The sequence below is a fragment of the Neomonachus schauinslandi genome, chromosome 10 (genome assembly GCF_002201575.2).
Source record: "Neomonachus schauinslandi chromosome 10, ASM220157v2, whole genome shotgun sequence".
Classification (NCBI taxonomy): Eukaryota; Metazoa; Chordata; class Mammalia; order Carnivora; family Phocidae; genus Neomonachus; species Neomonachus schauinslandi.
The window spans coordinates 39,513,799-39,527,168 of NC_058412.1; the positions used below are offsets into that span (position 1 = coordinate 39,513,799).

The window sequence follows — 13,370 nt, forward strand, 5'->3', positions numbered from 1 at the left end:
CTCCCTCCCTCTCTGTTCTTGCCCTTGCTCATGCTCTCCCTCTCTTTCTCAAATAAATAAATAAAACCTTTAAAAAAAGAGAGAAAAGAAAACATAATCACACTAGCCTAACCCACATTTTGGTGTATCTCCATTCATTTCTACTTCTTTATAGATCTGGTTTTTTACTTATCGATTTACATAATTTATAACCATCTTTTATTAAATTAATGTTTTCAGCTTTTTAAAATTTCTTTAAAGATTTTATTTATTTGAGAGAGAGAATGAGATAGAGAGAGCATGAGAGGGGGGAGGGTCAGAGGGAGAAGCAGACTCCCTGCCGAGCAGGGAGCCCGATGCGGGACTCAATCCCGGGACTCCAGGATCATGACCTGAGCCGAAGGCAGTCGCCCAACCAACTGAGCCACCCAGGCACCCCCGTTTGTTAGCTTTACTGAGGTATAACTGACAAATAAAAGTGTAATATATTTGAAGTGTACAATGTGATTCTTTAATGTATGTATGTATACCCATCTAAACATACTTTCTAGCATTATGAAACCCTGACTGCCCATGTGCTGTTGAGTCTGGCCCCATCAGAAGCTGGTGCACAGCACTGAATAGGTAGCAAAAGACAAGGCCGGGAAATGTGAGTTACATTAAAAAGTGTAAGTATCCTCACTTAAATGCTCTGTGAGTTATTCTTCGTTCCCATTAGGTGGCATCATTGTCTAGAAAATGGACTGGGAGGTGGTGGGTTCACAGAAAGAGAAAGGAGGGTAAACTCTTCCTAAGTCAGTCTGGGAAGAGGCAGCCTCTGGCACCGATAATCGAGAATTGCTCTCTTTGGAGCTGACCCAGGGAAGGCTCTCCTTGGAGGCTACCGTTCCAGTAAAAGTTTCCGTTCTTTTCTCTCCTCAGCTACCCTCAGGAGCAGGATGTCTACAGCATACACTCAGGCCAAGGGTAGGAATGCTGGGAACCAGTCTACACCTCTCAGTGGAAAACCCCGCACAAACAATGTGCGCAGGCGGAGGCACAGGGTTCACTCAGCACTGTAGCCGAGGCCAGATTTATCTGGAGAGCATCTCAGAGCCATCTCGGGCCTGAATCCTTCTGCAGTCACGCAGACCCAACCCTTTTCCAGTTCAAGTGCTTCTCGAACATTTTAGTCTGTTTCTAGAGCTGGTGCAAGCCAACCTTCTTTAAATTCCTTGTCCCCGAGGAAACAATGCCTTGTCTCCCACCATTCAGGACTTAAATTCAAGGTCAAAGTAAAGCTAGCACCACACAGCTCCAACATAGACAGAGAAACCACCTCTCCACAAGGCCCCTCTCCTCCATCCCTCTCCTGTTTGTCTCAGGAACTTGCTGGGGGCCTCCACAGAGCCTCCTGGCTCCTACTGTTCCCACACTATTCTCTTTTCTTCCCAATCCTGATTTCAGATATCAGAAGGATAAAGTTTTGTAGATCTGGCAAAGATGAGCCTTCACTTTGTGGTACCACTCACAAGCAGCCACAGACTCGCCAACAGACTGCCCAGGGAAGATACTGAGAGTCCTCTGGGTTGCTGACTGTATCTGATTTTATACATTTAAGAAATCTGTTCTACCTACATCCATTTGCTGTTTACTGCTGGAGGCGACCTTCTCTGTGGGGGCCAGAAGGGGACCTGTTTCCCCCAAGGCAGGGCTATCTGCTGAGAACATTCAATGGCCCAAGAAGGAGGGTTTCCAAGGACTTGCTGGCTCCGGCCGCAATGTTCAGTGTTACCCCGATTCTATCTGTGACAGATGATTAGTTAGGCCGGGGGTGGGGGGAGGGGTCTCCAAATTTTTTTGGTCATATAACTAAAAGTATCAGTTCTGCCGTGTTTTGTTTGCTGGCTGGTGGTTTGTGCTCTTAAGCAGTAATATTTTCAATTTAAGGATATTGCGGGAATCTTTTGAAGCTACCTATATATTTCCTTATGGGTTATTTTAGTTAAAAGTTAGTAATGTGTAAATCCACATAGCTGGGCTCAGGTGAACTGCAGTACGCTGAAAACCAGCAAGTAGGTGAAATCCCTACCGTCGATCCCCTCACATTATCCATAGAGTAAAGATGAACTTCTTCTTAATGATTTTAGATTAAGACATAAGGGACGGTGTTTTCACTCCCACCCCCTACCCTCAGTGGAACATCCTGTGTCTGCACAGCTTTTTAGAGATAACCAACTGAATTCATTGCTCAAGCTTGGACAGAGAACAATTTTCTTTGTATATGTCCCACTGCAGGTCCTAGGAGATCCTTCCTTAAGCTCCTTCCACAATTCTTTCCTATCCCTATACATCAGCATATCACTTAAATAAATATTTCCTCTACCTAATGAGAGCGCATCAAGTGTTGGAAGAGAAATACCTTGTTCTCTGAGGTCTTCTCTTTGTTTCCCTCATTGGCCACAGTCTCTGGACTCCTCACTATTTTCTGACCATCTGTCTCTAAATTACCCCCATGTCTTTCTTAAAATTAGTAAAATATTCCAGAGGGAGATGGCCGGTTGGTAGTACAGAAAATAAGATTGAAAGATTTATATATAGTAGAACTAGGGCCACAGAGGAACCTAATTTAAGTTGGTGGGACCTCATTTCTCTCTCTCTCTGTATGTACACACACATACACTCTCTACTCTAACAAATACTACTTGAAAGGCAAAACATACACTCCTTACCATTCTGTCATTGTATCTTATTAAAGAAAGGAAGTCTGAATGTATGTTTCCTATACAGAATTTTCCTCTGCTGAGAGAAATGGAAACCCACACTTTTATTTATTGGATAAATGTCTGTGGAGACTGTCTACACAGCAGGCACTGAGTTGGGCAGCCAAAGGGTTGGAGGCTGATCGAGCAGAGATGGAAAGAATCTTGGGCCTCTGATCGCATGGATGAAGTGCTGAACTAGCTGGTCCTACAGAAAACACTAATCACAGCAATAGGAGTAACCAGATAAATTCCTTTCTTGTCTCACCACGGCGGGGTGGGGAGCAACAGGTGTTTATTTTGTTGTACCTATTATACACCAGGTACTGCTCCGGGTCTTGCGAATGCTCTAGAGACTCGTCTATTTAGACATAAATACCGATTCTCATAGTACCTATGTTCTAATTGGAGAGATGGACAATAAGCAAAATTAAAAAATAATGTCTTAGATATTGAGAAACGCTAAGGAGAAACACTAAGTCAGGGGCAAGGGGTTGAACAGGGAAAGCCTTGAGGAGAAAATGACTTTTGAATAAACACCTGAAGGAAGTGGGGGGCGGGGCCCGCGGACAGGTGGGGGAGGAGCATTTTGGCAGAAGGAATAGCAGCATGGTGGCTGTGAGATGCTTGGCATGTCTGAGGAGCCACAAGGACGCCAGTGGACTGGAGCAGAGAAGAAAATGAGGACAGGAGGGTCTCTACTACCGTATTAAATGCTTTCTGAGCTCCTCATAGGTGGCAAGCCACAGAAGACGTAAAGACAAAGCCAGGCAATGAGTGAGAGAGAATGTTTAGGGAACTGGAATGTGTTTTGGGTCCTTCTAAGCAGGGCCATATTTTTGAGGTCCTTGAAAATAGGGTTGCACATAAAATTCTTGGGATAAATCTCTCCTTATCAAAACTCTCCCTGTCCCAGTATTTGCCGGCATCGCAAATGGCAAAAGAAAACCCTGATGTTACCTTTACTTCTGTTTCTTTGACACTGGCCCTTTTTTTTCCTGCATAAATGCTTGTAGGAAAAAATGCTTAAACTCTCACAATTCAAATCGTTGTCGGGATGCCATAGGTGAATGCCAATTTTCATTTCCTTTCTAGAATTCAGGTGAACTCTTCCAATCTATAAATTCAAGTGTCTGTTTTTAAAGCCCAGTTTCACTTCTATTTATTGCCTTTTATCGTTTTCGTTGGCTTGGTCTCTTTGTCAAGAACACTATTTGTCGATTGGTTTTTTTAGTGCCTCTCTATCCATTGCCATCTTTTCTGTGAGGGTCATCAATGCGTGGATTGGACTTGTCACCATGTCCATTCTGCTCTACGGTAAGATTCATGAGCGGGAAGATAGGAGGAAGAATTCCCCAAAGCTAAATGCTCAGTAGCAGAAACTAACAAGGGGATGGAAGTAGGTAATCATCAAAGTTTGATGAAAAACAGGACACTTACGTGGCTTCAAAGCCTCTCCCCACAGAGAGCACTTATTAGTTACAAGCGGAGAGAGAGAAGGTCACAGTGGATACACATGGCAGACACCACCTTAACTGAATGATTGAAGCTGACATCCCCGCTATGGGGACGAATGGACACGACATCAGTGCAGTAGGGTTCTTGCCAAAAACACATGACTGGAGTCCAACCATGAGGAAACAAACAAACCCAAATGGAGGGAATGGTCTACAAAATAGCTGCTCTGTGCGTCCCAAAAAATGTCAAAGTCGGGAAAGACAAAGGCTGAGGAACCCTGCTACAGCAAAGGAGACAAGGGACATGGCAAGTAAATGCCACATGTGATCTTGGATTGAGCTCTGGCCAGGGAGAAGCACATGGCCGTAATGGACACTATTAGGGACATTTGCCCAAATCTGAATATACATTGTGGGTTAGAGAGGAATATGAAATGTTCATGTCTTGATTTTGATAATTGTCCTGTGGTCATTCTAAGACAGTATCTTCATTCTTAGGAAATACATCCAAAGTATTCAAGGGTAAAGGGGTACAATGTCTCCAACTTACTCTCAAATTGTTTAAAAAAAAAAAAAATCCATACATATATGTGGATGTATACACACACACACATATATACAGAGAGAGAGAGAGAGAGAGAGAGAGAGAGGGGCAAAGCATAGGGCAAAATTTCCGAATCTGGATAAAGAGCATATGGGAGTTCCTTGTATTATTCTTGTAATTTTTCTGCAAGTTTAAAAATTAGTCAAAATAAAAAGTTAATACTGTGTAGTAGAATGAAATAGGTATTGGAGGCAGACCAGAGCAGCAACAGGCTATGGGGTGAGTTTTGAAGTGCTTTGGGTCCACAGCAGGTGTACTGTTGAGAAGATGGAGAACCTCTGTGCAATTTTATTTTATTTTTTTATTTTATTTTTTTTTTTAATTTTATTTATTTTTTAGAGAGCGAGCGAGAGAGAAACAGCATGAGAGGGGAGAGGGTCAGAGGGAGAAGCAGGCTCCCCGCCGAGCCGGGAGCCCGACGTGGGACTCGATCCCGGGACCCTGGGATCACGACCTGAGCCGAAGGCAGACGCCTAACCATCTGAGCCACCCAGGCGCCCCCTCTGTGCAATTTTAAAAGGGACATCTCAATAAATGTTTTAAATTGAGAACTGGCATTCTCAGCAAAGCCAGACTTCTCGGCTCAAAGGCAGAGCAGCAAGGCGGCCCTTCTTCAGAAGGAGGGCTTCCAGGCACTGGCCTGACAAGCGGACCTTGGACACGAGGCTCGGTAACCTGTTTCTGAGAGTAGCCCGATGTTTAACGGCAAAACGGGGTATTTACTATTTAAAGGAAGCATTTTGGTCATCTTCTAGAAAGCACCTTACAGGTGCATGCACAAACAGAAGAGAATGAAGTGCTGTATCACAAAACGTGTGTAGGTCTTTTTCTGGGCACTTTGGCATCTTCCCAAGTGTTCTACATAGCACAAGCCTTACCTTCATGGTTTCAAAAAAGACTTAAAAAAAAAAAAAAGGTCCCATATGAGAAGAGGGAATGGAGCAAGAGAGAGAGAGAGGGGCTTATAGGCTCTATCACCTTTCCCCTGATGAGTTATTCTTCCATTCATCCATAGGGGTTCCGTTATCACCTACCCTGTGCTAGGCATTCTAACAGGCACGGGGTAAACGAACGTGAGCAGAGCAGACGTGATTCCTATCTTTGAGTTGGTTATGTTCTAGAAGTGCATCTATTTGTTTTGTGTGGCTGGGCACAGTACTCCAGGGAGAGAGGAGGGAAAGACGGGGGCCAGGCACATGGGGGCCACAGCGAGGGGTCTGGATAACAGTCTACATGCAAGGAGATCACAGTGATCAGATATTACAAGTCGTTACATATAAAATATCACAGCTATTCCATTCTTAGAGCTTGTTTTTAAAGCATAAAATCCAAGTAGTAATAACACTTAACTCCATCCCCACCCTGGCCCGGTTAGGGCTTGTTTATACACATTTCCTTGACAGGCAGCTTTGACATGACTCACTAAATCTCTGCCAAGTATGCAGGCTGTTTCCTTCATTTGCCCTTCTCTCAGGGCAAACCTCATCTTAAAATATTTTGCTTGTGATTCTAAATGAAACCTCCTAATTGAGTGTTTTCAAATTTCTAATAAAAACGCCAGTGTCCAGACCTCCGTAACTACCCCCGGAAACCTCCAAGTCCTGCTTACAGCTCCAGCTTCGAGAAGCGAGCACCTAGTAAACTGGGATCGTCTCTAACTCCTTCTTCCCGTTCGACTCTGATTTACAATTAGGGCAATGATTCTCCATCCTGCCCCTTAGAATCTCCCGGGAAGCTTAAAAAACTAAGATAACAATTCCACCCCAGACCTATTAAATCATAACCTTGGCAGAGTAGATGTGAGATTCTATAGGGCTCATTATCTATTACCTTTTCCATCTGTCCACTTGAGCTGGCCCCTAATGCAGGCCCTCATCACCTCTCGGTCTGCTCATTAAAGAGTACTTTGATCGCTCTTTCCTTGTCTTAAAAAGAGCAGCGGTGGGTGGTGGTAGCAACAGCAGTGAGCTGACCATCACCGAGGGCTTACCTTGGGCCAGGCACAATTCTAAAATCATCACAACGCATGGGCTCACTTACACACAATTCTTGAGGTCAAGTGCTCTTCTGGTTCCCATTTTATAGTCAAGGAAACCAAAGCAATGCGAGAAGAAGTCACTTGGCTAAGTCTGCACCAATAGGAAGAGGCAGGGCTGGGGTTCAAGCCCACGGTGTTAACACCCTCCGACACATAGATGGTGCTCCCTGGCTGTGTCAGGCTTTGCTCCTACACACACATATATCTCAGAATCGGAATGAGACGCTCCGACGTGAAAACTGAGAATGGGGGTCTTCTCCGTATCTGTAGCATTGCAAGGTAACGTTAAGGTTTCCCCCAATACATGTTTCTTAAGCTTTTGAGGTATGTTTCAGCTTTTTTTTTTTTTTAAGATTTTATTTATTTGAGAGAGAGAGAGAGAGAGCACGAGCAGAAGGGAGGGGCAGAGGAAGAGAGAGAAGCAGTCTCCTGCTGAGCAGGGAGCCTGATGCAGGACTGGATCCCAGGACCTGAGATCATGACCTGAGCCGAAGGCAGACGCTTAACAGCTGAGCCACCCAGGTGCCCCTGTGCTGTGTTTTTTTTTTTTTTTTTAAGATTTTAAGTAATCTCTACACCCAGTGTGGGGCTCGAACTTACGACCCCAAGATCAGGAGTCACATACTCCACTGACTGAGCCAGCCAGGTGCCCCTCTGTTTTTCTATATTAGAATACACAGTGTGATAATCCACAATTTACTAGAAAATGAGCCATTTTGTTATCTACAGTGCAATGTGTCAACTGTTCAAGCTTCTCCAGTCTGACAAAGTAAGGAGCCCCTGGCTCCACCACCACGCTGAATTAGCGTCTGCGGAGAACATTCCTGCGACGGATGAATGTTTGCTTGGCTGTTGGAGCTACAGGCATGGAACCTTGTTGAGAGTTTAGGGATTTCATACATCTTTATGTCACTCACTAAGTGAGAATGGGTACCTTAATTCCTTAAGGAAAAGAGTCTAGAAAGAGAACGAAAGCTTGGAGAGGGCAAAGAACTGTTAGTATCTCTGCGTACAGGAGCCTGGTGGAGTGAAAGGAGGAGTCCAGGAAGCAGAGGGCTGTAAAAACTGACAGATGCCCACCTGCGCTGAGCAACAGCAGGGGCACTGCTTGTACTCGGGCACGAGGTGGCAGTTGCCGAGCTGAGCCAGGCTGCAGGAGATCGGCAGAACAAAGGATGCGGTGGTGGAGGTGGGAGTCGGGCTCTCATGGAAGAAGCCGGTGGTGAACTCCCGCAAGGGAAATAAGATAATGCTCGCAGGAGGAGGAGGGCTGGACCCAGGGTTTTTATTTTATTTTTCAGAGATGGATGGCTCTGGGCAACCGAAAGGATGGGAAGCTCAATGAGTACCCATGCTCGTTTGAAAGGGAACTCACTTCCTCTAAAAGTAGATGGAGATTTTAGACAATGTGCAGAGACAGTATGTGGAGGGAGGGCCCTGCGTCTCGGGGTCCGCTGGAGTGGGCTGGGCGATGCTGCAGGATGGGTGGGGGATGAGCAAAGACTAGAAACTTGTAGAGAGACAGCTGTGCCGGGAGGGGACAGGCCAGGTTTGTGGCAGGGTGGATGTGGGGTGCCATGTCCGCCACCGCGACTGACCACTAGAGGGCACTGGGACCTTGCGTTCGGCCGTCCCAAATGGGACCCTGGGGGACCAGAGACACCACCCTGGCCTATTCCTGGGGCTGCTCAGGCCTTGGTGTGCAGCCACAGAGCCTCTCAGGGGCAGCCCGCACCACACAGCTCACTGTTCCCAACACAGTTGCTGGTCTCTCCCAGAGATGGTGGAAACAGCTCTCCCCACTTGTCTCCCCAGTGGACGGCAGGGACCATCACCTGAGAACTACACATGATGTACTTTATAAACCTGCAAGGGCTCTGCCTCTGTAAGCCGTTCGCACGATTACTGCAAATCATACGGGCTCACCGAGCCTTTATTTATCTTCTACTTACATCTTCTTTCTCCTCAACTAGACTCTAAGCTTTTAATGAAAAAGAGCTGTCAGGGTATCTTAAAATGTTCTGAACGAGATGAAATAATATGTCTGGGATTTACTTTAAAACAACCCAGTGTAAAAAAAAAAAAACAAAAAAAACAACCCAGTGTAGTACGAGGGGGAATGTGGGTAAAGGGCACGGGTGAAATTTTCCATAACAATTTTTTATTTATTTTTTTAAAAGATTTTCATTTATTTATTTGACAGAGAGAGAGAGAGAGAGAGAGCACACAAGCGGAGGAGCGGTAGAGGGAGAGGGAGAGGGAGAAGCAGGCTCCCTGCTGAGCAAGGAGACCGATGCGGGGCTCGATCCCAGGACCCTGGGACCATGACCTGAGCCGAAGGCAGACGCTTAACAGACTGAGCCACCCAGGCGCCCCATAACAATGTTTTAAACAACACCATGTTTCGGGGCTCCTGGGTGGCTCAGTTGGTTAAGCGACTGCCTTCGGCTCAGGTCATGATCCTGGAGTCCCGGGATCGAGTCCCGCATCGGGCTCCCGGCTCAGCAGGGAGTCTGCTTCTTCCTCTGACCCTCTTCCCTCTCGTGCTCTCTCTCTCTCAAATAAATAAATAAAAATCTTAAAAAAAAAAAAATAAACAACACCATGTTTCCCCACGTCTCCTTGTCTGTAAAATGCGTAGGTCATGCCAGTGGGTTTCCTTCTAGCTGCACCCTCTATGATTCTGAGGCTCACTGTACAGTGCATAACACCAGTTAGCTTGCGGGGTTATGTGGGTCTTAAGACTAGGGATGCCCAAGCTCCTAAGAAAAAGTCCTAGAATGCAATATCCCAGGACCATCTCTTCTGGATGTCAGTCCCCTGCAAGCCCCGGAGAGGCGAGACCTGCTTGGACCCCACTGCTCCCCCACTCCCAGGACCATCCCGATCTTCCTTTGGGGCCCGAGTTGCCACAGGGCTTGGCACAAAGGCCTCCATGGCCCTGCTGGGGTTCTTGTTTGCATATGTTTTAATTAATTCTTTTCTATAAATCCTGTACAGTATGTGGAGGATTTATACAGAAAGAGCCTCTTCAACCATAATCATCTGCAGCTATGAGGAGAAGTGGCAAGGCAGAAGGAGCTCCAGCAGAGGGAAAGGACAGCACCGCTGCCTGGGTGGCCCAGGGGGAGGGGGTGGCGGGAAGGACCAGGGTTGCCAGGCAGGGCGGGGCCAGCATTTCTAATCACACACCATCCATCCCAGGTGGTAGGTGCGTGTGTGCTGAGGTGGGAGGGGCGGAAGAGCACACAGGTAACCCGCTCCACCCCTGACCGCTCAGCCTTCCACCTGAGGCACACACACTTGAAGCAGCACCGCCAGGCCCCATCAGCTTCGGGAAGGCCAAGGGGATGCAATGCCATGGGCTGAGGTGAGTGACAGTGTCCCTCCGGCACTTGAAGGGGAAACAGACTTACCAAGTGTGCTGGGGATGGTGACCTGGTGTCCTTCACTGTGGAGCTGGAGGGGACATCGAGGAGGGGCCACTTCATCTGCAGGTACTGCACAGGGGACAGAAAACACAAGGCAGCTGGTTAGAGGAGGTCTCGCGAGCACCCCCAAGTGAGCAGAGGAGGAGCTCTGCAGTTAGGGTACTGCTGGTTCACCGCGCCTGCACGAGCTCCTCCCTGGTCGGCGTCCAGGCGATCATCTCCAGGGAGAGCACATGCTTATAGTCACCCCTACCACCACCAGCGCCCCCCCGTCATTTTGTGGGGGACACGCAAAACAGCACAACCAGCCAAAGTGTCCAAAGAACTGATCACCGAGGGTCAAGTTCTGCCTGCTCTAGTCATGGGACAAGCAGGGCTCATCAAGGGACCAAGGGCTCCCAGATGGTGATCTTGCCCCCTTCATCCCCATCGCTTATAGCATCACACACAATACTCCCTAGGACATGGCCTCCAGGAGTATCTGGGGAGTGAATGAATTAAAACCATCTGCCCGACACTCGAAGGGTCATGGGTAATATCTGTCCATACTCAACAATGCTGATTTAACTTTTAGCTATAGCATTTCTTAACCCTGAGAAGATTATCTAGTAGCTTACCCTGTACTAATCCAAACCCAATAGTAAACCCTCTACACACACACACATGCTCACACACTTTCTTTAAACTAAAAGCCTCTCCTCAACCCTGGCACAGCAGTCTTTGGCGAGGGCCTGGAAGAGGATGAGTGGGGAGGAGGGGAGGGGCCCTGGGGTGAGCCCAGCTGGGTTCCAGAGTCAAATGCTCATGGGTTCAGGGTCTCACTCTGCCAGGCTGTGCAACCCTGGACAAGTGTCTTAACAACTCTGAGTCTCAGTTTCTTCATCTGTAAGGCAAGGCTAGGTCCATAATTTTGCCAGTTGTTAGGATTAGGGACAATGTCAAGTACAGAGCACAACCCTTCCCACGTGGGAGACATGTGATAAATGGCAGCTATCATTTCCATAAGCAAACCATTAGTCTTCGCCAGGGGCAAAAGCACACCTGTTGTCTTGGTGTCAACACTGATATGGTGCTTCTGGGCAATGGACCAGCTATGCAGCCTCTTCACAGAATTCTTGAGGTTACTTTGAAAGTTACACCTCCAATAAGAAATGCTGCCTCCAGGAAGAGTTTTACAGAGAGACAGAAATAAGTCTCTGAGTTTTCCCTTGCTCTGGTCATTCAATTCCAGGGAAAAAGAAATCGTGATTTGGCCTTGAGCTAAGTGCCCAGAATTGGAAAAGTAGGATGGGTGGTGCCCCTCTGCTCTTCATCACCCACAAACAAGGACTGAGAGGCAGGGTCTGGGCTTTCAAAACAATGTCCAGAGGCAAGGATAATAACCCTAGGACACATTTAAAGAGGGCCAGTGGGCCGCACAGATAGCAGGTGGATGGGCCAAGCAGGCCTGGCTGTGGGAGGCTTGGGAAGTGGGAACGAAAGAGGGGATTTAAGGGGCCCTACAAATAAGGACAGTCTCCACTCCAGGCCCTCTGGTACCTGCCCCTTCCTCCCTCCCTGCTGCCATACTGAGTATCATTCTGCCCCTGCGTTCTGCTGACCCTTCCCACCCCCACCCATTTCTTTCCCTACGCAGAGCCTATACTTTCTAGATGAACTAACTGGGATTTCAATGCCTTTGGCAAATTAAAAGGACTGGACAAATACTGGAATCATTAGTTAAAATTCATGTCCTCAGTGAATAACATTTGTGCCATGCGGGCAGTTTCCAAAGCATTTCCTTCCTTCCTCTCTCCCTCTTTCTTGTTTTTTTTTTAGATTTTATTTATTTATTTGAGACAGAGCACACGTGCGCACAAGCGGGGGTGGGGGGTGGTGAGGAGCAGAGGGAGAGGGAGGAGACTCCCTGCTGAGTGGGAAGACCGTCATCGATCCCAGGACCCTGAGTTCATGACCTGAGCCTAAGGCAGATGCTTAACTGAATGAGCCACCCAGGCGCCCCTCAAAGCATTTTCACACATGTAAACTGGTTTCATCTTCACAACAACCCTGCTGTTGTAAGTAGAGGTGACTGTCCCAAATTTTCGGAGGCGCTAATGGAGGTAAACACAGGGTGAGTGATTAGCCCGACTTCATGAGGGGAGCTGCAGCTGAGGTTCCTTGACTTCAAACCCCACACTGTTCACTACAACGCGAGTCATAACACTTTCCATAGCATCACCTTCTTGAAACCCCACCCCTATCCCAGACTGGATTTTTCTCTCTCCCTTTCTGTCTCACACAGGGCTGGCCACCTCAAAGCTGGATGAATATTTACACATTAATGTTCTCCCGTAGGGATGTTTCCCTAGCACTAACACCCTGAACATTTCTGTTTATTTCCTGAAGGTGAGCTACAATCACAAATATCACGTGCTAAAGAGAAGTGTCCCAAATCCACCCCAACACGAAACACAGTAGAAGGGTTCCTGAAACCCACCAGCTCTACCAGCATCTGGTTTCCTAGCTGGAGTCCTAAAGGCACACACTGCACACTCTTCATTCTTGTTGGCTTACCAGGGAGGTTCTTAGATCAAAGAGGAATCCCCCTGAATCCTAGTTTGGGAGAGAACATTATCAGCGACCTTTTCAGGCTGTGAGGCAGAGCAGGCTTGTGGGAGTCGAGTGCAGCGTTTCTCAACCACGGCACGACAGGCATTTGGGACTGGATATGGTGGGAGCTGCCCTGTGCATGGCAGGGTGTCAAGTAGCTTCCCTGGCCTCTACCTACTAAATGCCAGTAGCTCCCAGTCTCCTGCCCGTTTGCGATCATCAAAACCATCGTCTCCAGCCTGCCGAATGTCTCCTGGAGCGGCCAAACGGTCCCTCACGGAGAGTCCCTGCTTGAGTGGCTGAGGAGCTGGTACCTCATATACTAAGAGCTACATGAGGGTCTGCCTTCGAACTGGGGCTCTCAAGGTACAAACATGCACAGAGACACACACGCTTGGAGCAAGTGCTTTTAGTAAGAGCTACTGGTTTCGGTTGTCCATCACAGGCTTGGTGTCTTACCTACCCGCTGCCTGGAATGCCCGTGGGTGGAAGAGACCACACTGTCTTCTTTGCTCTGCAGGGTTCCCT

The 13,370-nt window shown here is 47.5% G+C and overlaps 1 protein-coding gene across 1 annotated transcript in view; it reads right to left on the reverse strand.

Moving 5' to 3' along the window:
* Nucleotides 1-13,370, reverse strand: part of TCF7L1 (transcription factor 7 like 1) — a 151,521-nt gene that overhangs the window by 10,058 nt on the left and 128,093 nt on the right. The window contains exon 2 of the mRNA XM_044918965.1: nt 10,236-10,319. Within this exon, the coding sequence (XP_044774900.1) occupies nt 10,236-10,319 (84 nt within the window). The remainder of the gene's footprint in view (nt 1-10,235; nt 10,320-13,370) is intronic.